This window comes from Epinephelus fuscoguttatus, linkage group LG18, assembly GCF_011397635.1.
Source record: "Epinephelus fuscoguttatus linkage group LG18, E.fuscoguttatus.final_Chr_v1".
In the NCBI taxonomy this organism is placed as follows: domain Eukaryota; kingdom Metazoa; phylum Chordata; class Actinopteri; order Perciformes; family Serranidae; genus Epinephelus; species Epinephelus fuscoguttatus.
The window spans coordinates 19,144,119-19,156,746 of record NC_064769.1 but is presented as its reverse complement, the minus strand read 5'-3'; the positions used below and the strand labels follow the sequence as shown (position 1 = coordinate 19,156,746).

The 12,628-nt window shown below is 41.2% G+C and overlaps 1 protein-coding gene across 1 annotated transcript in view; it reads left to right on the top strand.

Annotated features, from left to right (window-relative positions):
* The window catches only part of LOC125906187 (WD repeat-containing protein 70), a 48,198-nt gene extending 36,013 nt beyond the window's left edge, over positions 1-12,185 (top strand). The window contains exons 14-18 of the mRNA XM_049604650.1: positions 3,297-3,397; positions 4,297-4,376; positions 6,090-6,206; positions 10,359-10,521; positions 11,119-12,185. Of these exons, the coding sequence (XP_049460607.1) occupies positions 3,297-3,397; positions 4,297-4,376; positions 6,090-6,206; positions 10,359-10,521; positions 11,119-11,206 (549 nt within the window). The 3' untranslated portion in view covers positions 11,207-12,185. The remainder of the gene's footprint in view (positions 1-3,296; positions 3,398-4,296; positions 4,377-6,089; positions 6,207-10,358; positions 10,522-11,118) is intronic.
* Positions 12,186-12,628: the final 443 nt, after the last annotated feature.

Sequence of the window (12,628 nt, the reverse complement as noted above, 5' to 3'; positions counted from 1 at the left end):
CCCAGCTACACCTACCATCTCATGCTTGATGGCTCTCAAACAGTACACTGTTCCCTGTGCCATGCTCTACAGGGAGGCCTTTGATACGAATGGTTGGTCTTTCATCCTCAGTAAGAGCAGCCAAGCTTGAAAGGTAGAAAGACGGCCTTAACTCTGTTCTTTTTGTGTGCATCTTACCCAAGTAAATCTTGCAAGATGTAAATGCCAGTTGTTCCTGTAAGGCAGTTCATACTAATCACAGACTTCTCGGACATGTGCCCACTCAGTGTGTAGCCTAGGTGCTAAGTCTACAGCTCTTCTTTCTCCTACTGCATTCAGTTGGCCTGTGTAGCCAAGTCTGTCAGAGGCATTGCACATTTGGATCCACTCACCAGCGACTAAACAAGGAACACAGCTGTGACTGTTGTGTCCCATTAGTGCTGCATAACTTTATTTCATAATCAACGTACATATTGGGCGAGTCGCTATTGTCTTATTTAGCCATAATCAGCCTTTGGTATTTTAATCTGACGGGACGTAGAAGGCTGCTACTGAAGAGCTGACTGATTAAAGTTTCCTTCTTCACGATGTGATGTAATTTTGTGGACGTGAAGCGTAAACAGGGGTTCCTAGAGTATAAACATGCTGCTCTGAATATCTGGAAAGCAGTTTTACTGTTGGACTGGACTGAGCAGTGCTTGGCTCTGGGCTTCTCAGTGGATCCAGCTGGGGTGGGCCCCACTGAACTGGTCTGTTTTAGGTTTCTCTGCTCTCTCTGTTTGACTTGTTTCACTGCTGACAGAATGATTTGTTTGGGTCCGAGGAGGTTGTTTTCCGACCTTGCCTGGGCTGCAGTTACCTGGCTGTGTTGTCACTTTTATTTTAGTTTTACTGCCTGATTTGGGTCATGCTATGCTGTGTTGCTATGCCGTGTTGGGGTGAATTCCTCGAGCTTTGACAGCACCTGTAGAGTGTAACGAAATTCCTAACTGTCGTCTCTGCCTTCCCTCGCGTGTGTGGACTGTCCATGCTGCTTTAGCAACCCTGACGGGGCAATTTATAACCCATTACACATTTACACTGACGCACACCCACAGTGGGTAGACTTCAATTGCATGCATGTTGATACATGTTCTTAGAAGTGTTGAGCATTCTATGGGTACAGCATCTCCCTTAGGACAAATACAGCTGATTTTCACAGATTAAATTAACAGTTTTTATCCTAAGATATTAAGTGCATTTTCCACAGTGCAAAGTGCAAACATATTTACACTTGTGCCTATTAAATGATTTATCTGAATTATTAATACATGTTACCATCTATCTGACAATACATGAATGGAATATTTGAGGCTCATTTTAAAAAAAGTATTTCACTGTTGGGAAGAGGGTCTTTTCATAAAAGTGGGCTGTGTTTGCAGTAGAAAAAAAGGTAAAATACTGTTGACATTGGTGCCACATGGCTAGAGAAAACAGAGGAAAAGGGCTGTGGCATTTGCTTTTGCTCAAGAGGTAAAAAAAAAAAAAACCCTGACAGCTTCCAGAATGCATTGGACTGCATTGTACCAATTAAAGCTTGTGCTGGTGGGTGACATAATGCAAGCTTGTCTGATTTAATGCAGGAAACAATATGGTGGTCGGCTGCTAATAAATGATCTTGAATTACAGCTAAACAGTGCACTAAATTATGTTTCAGAAGATATTTTAGGCTAGAAATAGGCGATACAGTAACATAATCTTGGTTTATGCTTTAACAAAACTGCTTAGTTTTACAGTTATATCAGAGTTTGGTGTGAGTTTTTAGGAGGCTCTGTCTCTCAATCCACGTCTATACTCTTTGCGTCCGTAGGGACATAAGACAATGTAGAAGTACAGTCTGTAGTTCAAGCAACCGCCCTAGAGCCACCCAAAAGTGATATGGGATATGGGCAGAGAGATTTGGGCGCTGGAAAGATGGAGGGGAAGTTTACCATAGTTCCATTACTCATACAACCCACATTATTATGATGCAAAGCTGCTTGAAAATCAGCAAAGTATCCCTTTAAGCACATCCTGTTAAAAGCATTTTCCAGATCTTTCTATCAGTTACAGCCGGCTCATGATCTGGTTGAGCAGATTAACCCTCATCTGTCCGATGAGCGACATGCCACTGAGCAGTTGGCCTGATGGTTTCAATATGTATGTGTGAGGTTTGTGTAAAATTCAAACAGATTGTCAGTGATTTTAATTCACTATGGGCACAAAAGTCTTAATTTTGTTGCATACTTGGGTGAAAATATTTGAACATGTTATTAAGTTTATTTGTTTATATGGTGAAGGAATATTACTGCATACAGACTGTTAGTTTATGTATTGTTATAAATGATCACAATATGTTGATTTTTTTAGTTTTCATCGCAATATTGACATAAAACCAACTAGCCATGTTTACGTTTTCTCTACATACAAGTATACATGTCTTCATACGTGTCTGTCCTCTTGTGTGTGTGCGTGCGTGCGTGTGTGTGTGTGTGTGTGTGATTGAGACTCCTTCCCATGGTATCCTGGTGGGAAGCTTAACAGCTGGGCACTAAGCAGCTTTCACTGTCACAGAATCTGGACATCCCAGTCATAACCCTACCCACCCCCCAGCCTACACCCCTACACCCCCCCACCCCCCAGATTGCCTACTCTGTTCCACATAAAGACAAACACTCCCTCAAAAATTCTGTGCAACCATTGGACATAGATACACGATGACACAAGAGGTTGTGATGCTCTAATAGTGTGTGTGAAGAAAGGAGGCACTACTGCAGGGAGTCCGGCTCTCTGCTGCAGCTCACATATCACAGAATGAACAGAGGGTCTTCATCACTGTCCAACAACTGTGTTTGTATTTCTCCCTCTGCCCCTCTTTTGCTCTCCGCCTCTATCTCTCTCTCGCACACACACGTACACACCTCTGGATAAATGTGGTCACATTTGCCTATTGGCACTGGGCCATCTGTCACACACAGACTGAGGGATCCAGCCCTCATCCCAACAACCAAATATAGTCAACTAGAGCAGCAGAGCACGCTGGGACTGATCCCCACTGTACCACAACCAACCCAGGTCACACACTCACAATACTTAAAATATGTCGATTGTTACCTTTTGTTCGCAGAGAAGCAGAAACATCCGGACAAATCTGAACCGCAGGAGAGGGAGTTGTTTACAGTCTGCTGTGTGCTGCTGTTTTAAAGCGTGACCTCCTTTCCTCACATGTCCCACCTTCAGTTACTGTACAAAAAACACTTAACTGTATCTTGTTGTGTCTGTCCGTCTGTGTGTTCCAGAGCGTCGTCCGCTGCCTGTGGCACCCAAAACTTAACCAGATAATGGTGGGAACTGGGAACGGACTGGCCAAGGTCTACTATGACCCTGTTAAAAGCCACAGGTACGTTCAGTTTAGACCTTACAAACCAACAATGAATTTATCCTAATAGTTATCGTCTGTGTATCTGCAGCCTGAAATAACTCGCCGCCATGCCATAGGAGTCTGTTGTTGACCAAAAACAATTACAAACACACGTAAGAGCCTGTTTCATGGATAACATATGCGTGCATTGCAATCAACATGGCGTAAACACAGTGTAAACAGCAGCAGAGTTCATCATCTGTCTCCATGTTAGCCAAACCAAATAGCATAACTGAGTCATTTATTATTGTTCCCAATATAACCCAATATCATGTAGATACACTTACGCTAAACACTAAGGCTCCTTTACGTCTTCTTACTGTTTTTTTTGTTTTGTTTTTTGTTTTGTTTTTTTGGACAATCAAGCTCTGTGGTACACAAGCAATAGTACGCCATGTACACACTGGACACACCAACTGACAAATATGTGGAAGTATTGGATGCTATTATCATTTAAAATAACGAGATAATTTATTTAATATATCCCTTATAACATTCATAATAGATCATCATTGTGCTTTCTATCTAGATTTGCTCACATCTCGCAGACGCTGAAACTACTGCTGCAGATAGTGAGCTGGCTGTGGAGCTCGGGGCCTGAGGTGTATCCTGTGTTAACAGCCCAACTAGTTAACATGGGCACCAAAAGGAAGCGGGCAGCACTACACAGCAAATAGGCGCCCTTTGCAGCACTTCCACTTCCAATATGAATTCGACAATAGGCAGTGGCTGCCAAGGATTGTTAATGCGATAAATTCACTGTTGGTTTAATTCTCTTTCGGTGAATTAAAAAATAAAAGTATGCCTCAACTTTGACCTCTTGTTTCCTATGTGATGTGTTCAATAGCCTCATTTGTAACCAACTGGCTCTTTTCCAGAGGGGCTAAGCTGTGTGTAGTGAAGAGCCAGCGGAAGCAGAAACAAGCAGAGACCCTAACGCAAGATTACATTATTACACGTAAGTTCTTCCATGTCTGTTCACACACACTTACAGTCTGTTTCGTCTATTCCTTCTAGCAATGATGGAATTTGCCACTTAATAAACTGTATTCCCTGCTCTCATGCCTTGCCGTGCATCGCCTTTTCATCAGTAAACAATTACTGAGGCAACTACAGTGAAGTGATGTCTTAATGCCCTTCAGCAGTTTAGTCCACCTTGAGCCTTTAACCCTGCTCTTCACCATAAGGCACTGTGTTTTAACGACAAGGGAGCGACATCACCAAGACAATGCCAGCCATTCGCCAAGTGTAGGATATGACAAGTAGACCATATTTCATATTACATAAAGAACAAAAATACGAACCCTCATTGACATGCTACCTCTCTCCCTTCTGTCCTCTCTCTTACACACACGGAAACATTCAAGCACTATCTCATACTGGGGGCTCTGCGAAGAATGAGTGTTCAGGGCTTTCACAGGCCCATTAGCTGATGGAGTAGGGTGAGGATGAGTGGATCGACAGCCGCGGGGCACTGTGCCACGCAGCGGCCATGTGGTCTGCAGTCACGCCAGATCACGCCTGGGACAGCCGCCTCTCCCACCTCTGCTGGCGTGATCTCTCGCTGGTCCACTCCGCACACCCCTCCTACCTGTCATCCTGTCATATCACCAACACACGAGGCTGTCATCTATCCTGTGCGTGCCTCGTACTCTTTTGCCCTCGGACTGAAGTCATGAACCTACATGAACGCAACAGCTGCCGACACGTCGTCCCTGATTGGCTGTCGAGGCCCAATACAGATGCCATTTATTGTTTGGGCTACCGCAGCCACTTCAGATGCATCATGTGATTTCATTGCCATGCCAACAGGGTGTGAAATAGGCAGGCATTTGACTGCCACAAGTGGCGAGTGACGCACTTGATGCCCTGGCACTGGAAAATTAGAGGGGACAGGAAGCAAGTGATGGCCCATTGAGAAAAGCGAGGGAATCTGTTAACAGTAACCTTTTTGCTTAATGTAGCGTGGAGGAGAAGAATTAACACTGAACAGGGACAGGGTTCCTGAATGGAAAATCACTTTATCTAACCCTTTACTAAAGTGTCTCTTTGTAACCCCTGAGGATAAGAGCAGAGCATACACTCACTTTACACAAACACAAATGCTTGCTCACACACACACACACACACACACACACACACACACACACACACACGCACATGCAGTCTCTCACTCTCACACACCTTTGAGGGCACTCATTCACACTTACTCATGCACACATTCACTCGCACACTCGTGGATTTAAGTGCTGGGGGCCTTTTATTGTGATAGAGTTCACAAAAGTGTGAAGAGTGGCAGAGTGATTGTCTGAATCTAAACACGGGGGATATAATGAATATGTTGGTGTGCACTATGGCAGAAAGAGTACACAAGAGCAGAGATCCTGCCGCAGGTCAAACAGGTGTGTGTATTTTTGCATAAATGCTGCGTATCTTCTACGAGGCGCGCAGTAGTAGCGGGCGAGATTGTGTTTCTGCACGTTCTGTTCGAAAACATTGCCAAATCTCAGCTTTGCGTTCTGTCTTCATTTAGTGACGTAGCGCTATACGCAAGCTTCAAACACTGAACATATTGCCAGGAGCCTTGCCTGCTTATTTGTGCGGCTGTGTTATGTGATCTTGTAGTTACCTAAGCAACTTGATTATCCTTGTTTACCTTGTGTGTCTCCAGCTCATGCCTTACCCATGTTCAGAGAGGCACGGCAGCGGAGTACACGGAAACAGCTGGAGAAGGACCGGCTTGACCCAAAGAAATCCCACAAGCCTGAGCCTCCTGTGTCCGGACCAGGTGACATGCTTATTTTCTTGTTTTTTTGCTTTTATTAGTGCAAAACATTAACTTCACAGAATAAACAAAAAAGTAACAAGGATTTGGACAAAAGTGTTACAAGAAAGGCATGCAATAGTCCCTGGGAGACAAGACAAAGCAAACTAATGAGTAACAACAAAAACACACAACAAACAACATCATTAGAATATGAGTATATATAGTAACATTATACAGCTACAGTTGTACCGTTGTACAGCATATTATTAGTCATGTTCTTAACTTGGATGAATGCATGATTCTGTTTGAGGCAGATGTACAAATCCACAGTTGTTGATGTGTCCGCTATTATGCAATCCAGCTGAAGTCAAGAGCTATAACAGCTCTGCTCCCACTTGGCCTCTCAAAGATTCATTGTGGCTGCTGTTGACTCATACCTTTTAACTGCTGGGACAAAATGATGCATTGTGAACTTTCTCTGTAACCCATGGTCAACCTGTTTGTATTGTTACTGTTATACACACTCTCACAAAAAACGCCACACCTATGCACAATCATGGATACAGCTGGAGCTTAGTTCCAATAAGCTGAGGTGCCAGACAACATTTCCTGCATCGTTGTGTTCCAGCTGGCTCGCTGCTGCCGTGTTTTGTTTTTTCTTTTCCACTCACTAATCCCTCAGTAATATGCACCTATGACTATATAATGCCTCCACAGTACAATACAGTGCAAATTTGTTTGTCCTCAGATTGGATTAAAAAAACATGTCTAAAGAGTTTAGACCACAGATGTAACAAGAGAACTGGATACGGTGTTGGAAGCAGAGCACCAGTCACTCCTATCAAAGTTGCTCGGTGGAGCACAAAGCCAAAAAAGTTCAACTTCCTGGGCGTAAAATTACCCAGACCTTGCCAGCCATGTAGCTAACTTCCGCTAGCTGAGCTGGCTACTTCCAAATTAGCCCTCCGCTAACTTGAATGGGTATAAAATTATTTAAACATGTGGCTCTTTCAGTTTTTTGAATGGATCAAATTCTGATAGGAAAACATGGGTTGTGTCGCTCAGTAAACGTTATAGATGTCTCTTTCCCAATGTAAGTATTTTGGAAAAAGCCATTTTGGCCCCAATGGTGTCACGTAACAGACCCAGAATTTGTTTTCATACGGTGTGGCCACTCTTGCAAACTGGCATCAAAGTCTAGTACAATTTCTTGGGGCTTGGTTTTCCGTGGTTGCCACGGAAAATACATACAGTCACCAAATTTGAATAAGAGGGTCATGAAAAATATTATTGAGCAAGAAATTTTAGTCCACTTTACAACAAAACTCTGAAAAGATGCAGCACCCTTAGGCAAATAAAGTGTTTTGCGTACAAAGGCACTTCTTATCGATATATTGAGTATATCAGTGTTTCTTTGATTGACTTGCTGTATTAAAATCTGCAGCGTTTCTCAATTAAGCCTTTACAGGTAAAACAAAACACTGCTCAGCTAGATTACAGTGAATCAGGAATCACTGTGTACACAAGTATAAAAACATGTAGAGTCACAGGATGATAGAAAGACAGAAAAATAAATTGGATAGCCTGAAAATGAAAATGTAGGTCCATTTTATAAAAATAAGGTTAACTACTTGATAGCAGGCCAGTGGTTTTAAGATGTCAGGCTGTCTTTATATTGTTTATTCTGTGTGTGAAATTACTTTGCATAAGTGGAAGGTAATGTTTGGTGGTTGGCTGGATGCTTACAAGCAATGGAAAGAGGTGCCTCTCTATCCCCCAAACAACCTCAGTGCCCAGCTACAGCAGGAAATCCCTGTGTGTTTAAGTACAGGAATGTAAGTGTGTGTGTGCACATGCACGTGTGTATCCTAGCCTTGATCTTTTAAGACAACCGTAACAATGTTCTCCTTGGAAAGCAGCAAGTTTTCTCCCCAAAAAAACTCCATTAAGTGCAGTCAAATGCAGCCAACAGCAAAGACGTATGTAGAGATCAGTGCAGCGTTTACGCACAACCTTTTGGAGCAAGAATGTGAACAAAACAGAACCTGAGGCCATGAAAAACCAACATGAAAATAATATGCCAATAATTGAAATAAAATACTGCGGAAAACAGAGCAAAACACTTGTGTATATCCAGCTATGTTAAAGAGTAACGGTAGCATTTTTATATGAAAAAACAATAATAATACAGGGTGATGTAATGTGATAAACTTAAATCAAATTCTTCAGTGGTATATCTAATGGATACATTTCTGATTGTCTTCCTAGCACATTACACAGTGAAAGGAATAGTTCAACATTTTAGGAGCTATACTTATTCGCTCTCTGGCGGAGAGTTAGAAGAGAGGATTGATATCATTCTTACTAGTAGAAAGATGCACAGTATATTGAGTATAAAAATATATGGCATATGTTACGTCAAGATGGCATCATACTATGGCAACACGGTGTTGCCCATGCTGTTTGAGGGGGTGTATGAGTGGGGAAAGTACGTTCTGTTCCATCAAATATCATCGTTTGACTGGAATCGGAGGGAAACTAGAAGCCTGAGTTTCTCCTAAAATCAAAAATACATCAACAAGCGTGTCTAATGCTCACCAATTTACACGATTTATCTTGTTTCTTTAATCTGTACACAAACAGAAATGTACAGTCAGTCCTATAGAAGTCAGGCTTTACATGGACTAATTCAATTTAACTTTATTTGTCTGTCATGCAGTGTTAATTTTGTCAGCTATTTTTTATATGTAGTCTGAAAGCCTTTGCACACCAAGTCTGTTTTTTCCAAATGTGCTTTTTTTAATCTGTCATCTGATAAAAACTGTTACCTACAAAAACCTTCTTTTCGTTGTGAAAATTCATATTATGAGACAAAATTTGGCATTTGACATTTGATATTCATTTCTAACATGTAAAAAGAGACATGAACATACAAAAACACAGACAGACAGAAAGAATGTAACAGTTACAAATACTGAAAAGCATAATAAAAAGCAATTGTCAGTGTGTAGTTACTTTGATTTACACATTCTCAAAGGAGTGGGAGGATGTATAAACTTATTAAATCCCACCCGGTCTCCATAAGTCATTGAGTGAAATCAAACAGACAGCTTGCCTGTATAGATAAACGTACGTATACCTAAGACCAGTTACCTGTGACTTACAAGTAAAATGGAAAGACACATTTCCTCCCTTGTGTGTCTTCACTGGAGTTACCTCCCTTGGCTGTCAGCAGTGGCATCAGGTACAATTTTGGATGAAAAATGCCGACTTGGTGTGCAAAGGCCTTTAGTCTTAATGCTGTGTCAAATGTCCTGGTTAGTTTTTACCATATTTAGTCAACCTCAGATGTTTTTTTTTCCTTAGGTTTAGTTGACTAAAAGTTTGGCCATTTTATTTTTATTGTAGTCAAAGAAAATTGTAAATGTTTTAGGACAGTTTTAGTCTGTTCTAGTCATAAGATGATATTAAACATTAAACATTTCATTCAATCTAGTTAATCCAAAACCAGTGACTTTGTAAGTAAGTTACTCCCGAGTCCTCCTGACTGTGTATTGTGTGCTGGTGGTGTAGTCCTGATAACGTGCGCAGCACAGGACATGAAAATAGTCAAAAATATTTCGTCTCCTCTTTTTTTGTCAGTGAAAATAAAGAGAGATTTTAGTAAAGTTATTATTTTCTTTAAACTTGATTTTAGTCTCTTGTTTTTCAGGTGACAGTATTGCACGTTGACATAGTCCCAGTTAGTGTTTAACAACGTTAGTGTCATCTCGTCATCGTCTTGTTTTAGTCATGGAGAAAAGGTTGTTTTATGAATGTATTTAGTCGGTTTTAACAAATTTTAGCAAAATTAACACTGCTGCCATGTTTATACAACCACTGGGGCGTGCCAGACTGGGGAATTTTCAAGTTCTGTGACAGCAGCTTTGATTTAAGTTTTTTTATGATGAAAGTTTTCACATTCTTTGAAATAAAAAGCTATAACTATGGTATGCTAACGTTTGTGTGTGTCTCTGTGAGTTGGTAAAATAGTTTGTCATGATGTAGTCATGCACAGTGTTCTCACAGTTACATTTTTATTATTGGAACAACTCTGTCCAACATTAAAAAGCTGTGTTTTTTACATACACAAGTCTTATCTGTATCTAATCCAGTGATCATGTGTCCTGACAGGTCGTGGAGGGAGAGTGGCAGCTCATGGCGGAACTCTGTCTTCATTCATTGTGAAGAACATTGCTTTAGATAAAACAGATGACAGTAACCCACGAGAGGCCATCCTACGTCACGCCCAGGATGCTTCAGATAACCCTTACTGGGTTGCCCCAGCGTACACACAGTAAGAAACACGTATCAATGCTCAATCATCTTCTCTCATTTCTGGGTTTGTTCTCATTAGCAGACAGTGTAAGACGAGTATCGGGATTGACGCTTATGCTATCGTGAAGGTACTTGGGTTTCTTCCTACTGGTGTGACACATAAATGTTTAAAGAGTTGTACAGTTTTACAGGTACACACTTCACACTGCAGAAAGGAGAGTAATGGATGACTTTAGATCGCTATCAGACTCAGACAGCTATGTAAACGTGGAACAAAGCAGTGTGCCAAATCAAACAGGCCATTCCACGTCCTGCAAGGAAAAGATCTCTAGTTTAATAGAATATGCGAGTGATATACATTATGGTAGATAAATCTGATAAAGTACACCACTTTAGCCTGGCTGCAGAGCTCTGTCATAGTCACTGCCATAGCTCTCTTTGCTTGGTTGGGACTTACAATAAAGCCAAAGCACTAAAATTTTATTATTGAACTTCTCAAAGCATTTGTATCGTCACAGTTCTCTCATCCAGTTATTATCTTTAATTTGCAGTTCATTGCTTTGCTGGGAACATGTCTAAAAAAAGTTTCCTCATTACCCCTTTTGTTTCCCTTTAGCACCCAGCCAGAGCCTGTGTTTGCAGAGGAATCAGAGGAGGATGAGGAAGCTGACAAGGAGCCCCAGTGGAAGAAACGCAAGATCTGAGGCACCTCAACAGCAGCTCATTTTGTGTAGGATAGCCGACAGGGTGGGCTTGTGTTTGTATATATATCACCGTAACCTACAAGGTCTCAGGATCAATCCTAAAACACTGAGTTAGTGTCAGAAACTGCATAGGAGCATCAATTAAGTGGCTAAGTCGTACAGTCTCTGTCCTCCCTCTTGTAAGGTTTGCTTACATGTATTTATGTGCGTGCTTCTGTGTTAAGGGGTAGCACATAAATGTGCAGGCATTTTTACTGTGCAGGCATAATATAGTTTTATACAGTTTTATGCTCCTCTCAGTGCAATTCATCAACCTCTGGAGGAACTTGGCTTTTTATGTCTGTTTTGATTATATGGACTTTATTTTCATCATTTCTATTGTCCTCTCCTCCCACATCTCCAGAGTTTGCTAATGCCTCATAAATTGTCTCCAGATTTTGTGGTCTGGTTGTGTTCATCAGCTATGAATAACAGTTTGCTAGTTTGTAAAAAAGTAAATTGCAAAGGAGTACACAAACTCACAGCCAGTCCTGTTCCTTTTTTTGACGGATTTACACTGTAAAGCTGCGCAGCTTTGTGGGATTTGATATACAAAACTTCAATCAGCCATTCGCTAATTTAGATTTTTCCGACATAGTGTGTTTCACCCCAAGACCTATATAAAGGAATTTGTATTCTGTTGTCAAGTAGTGATATATTTTACCCAAAGTGAAGTGATAGATCTTTTTTCACCAGCTGATCAAAGGGATTCTTCTGCCAAGTATGTTTTTTATGAGGCACTGGCTTAAACCTGCAGATATACTGTACAGCACACCCAGTCCTGGCCAGGGCCGGTGTTTTCACTCACTGCTTTAAATAAAGGTTTTACAGGCTACTTTTTGCACAGTTGTTAATTTGGTAAAATTTACTGCAAGTGCTGTGATTCTAATACTGTTGCAAAGCTAAGAAGTTATAATTAAAAATGTAAATAATCTCAATAATTTCAAGGTCCATTTATGACCTTTCTCTATATTTTTCAACGACATCTCACAACCTTTGTCAGCGCACTGATGTTGAGGAAGACTATGAGACACAACCTTGAGTTAAAGGAATATCTCACCAGTAAAACGAGCATTTATATATCAGTTACTCACCATGTGTTGCCTTAAATTTGTGAAGAAAATTTAAGTACTTGCATGCCTCCAGATAAAGGGATAATCCGATCTTAACAACGGCAAAACTATACCAGAACATCAGTTTACAAACTCTCACACATTCCAGTCGTGTGCTCGGTACTTTCCAAGCAAGTGTACTTTTGCTAAAACGTTAGCGTTACGGCCAAGTAGCGTTCTCATGGCATGCTCAGGGTGCACTACTCGCAGATGGAAGTGTTGTATATTGTAACAATTCGGCAAAAATGCATATGTTTGGGAAGCACTGAGC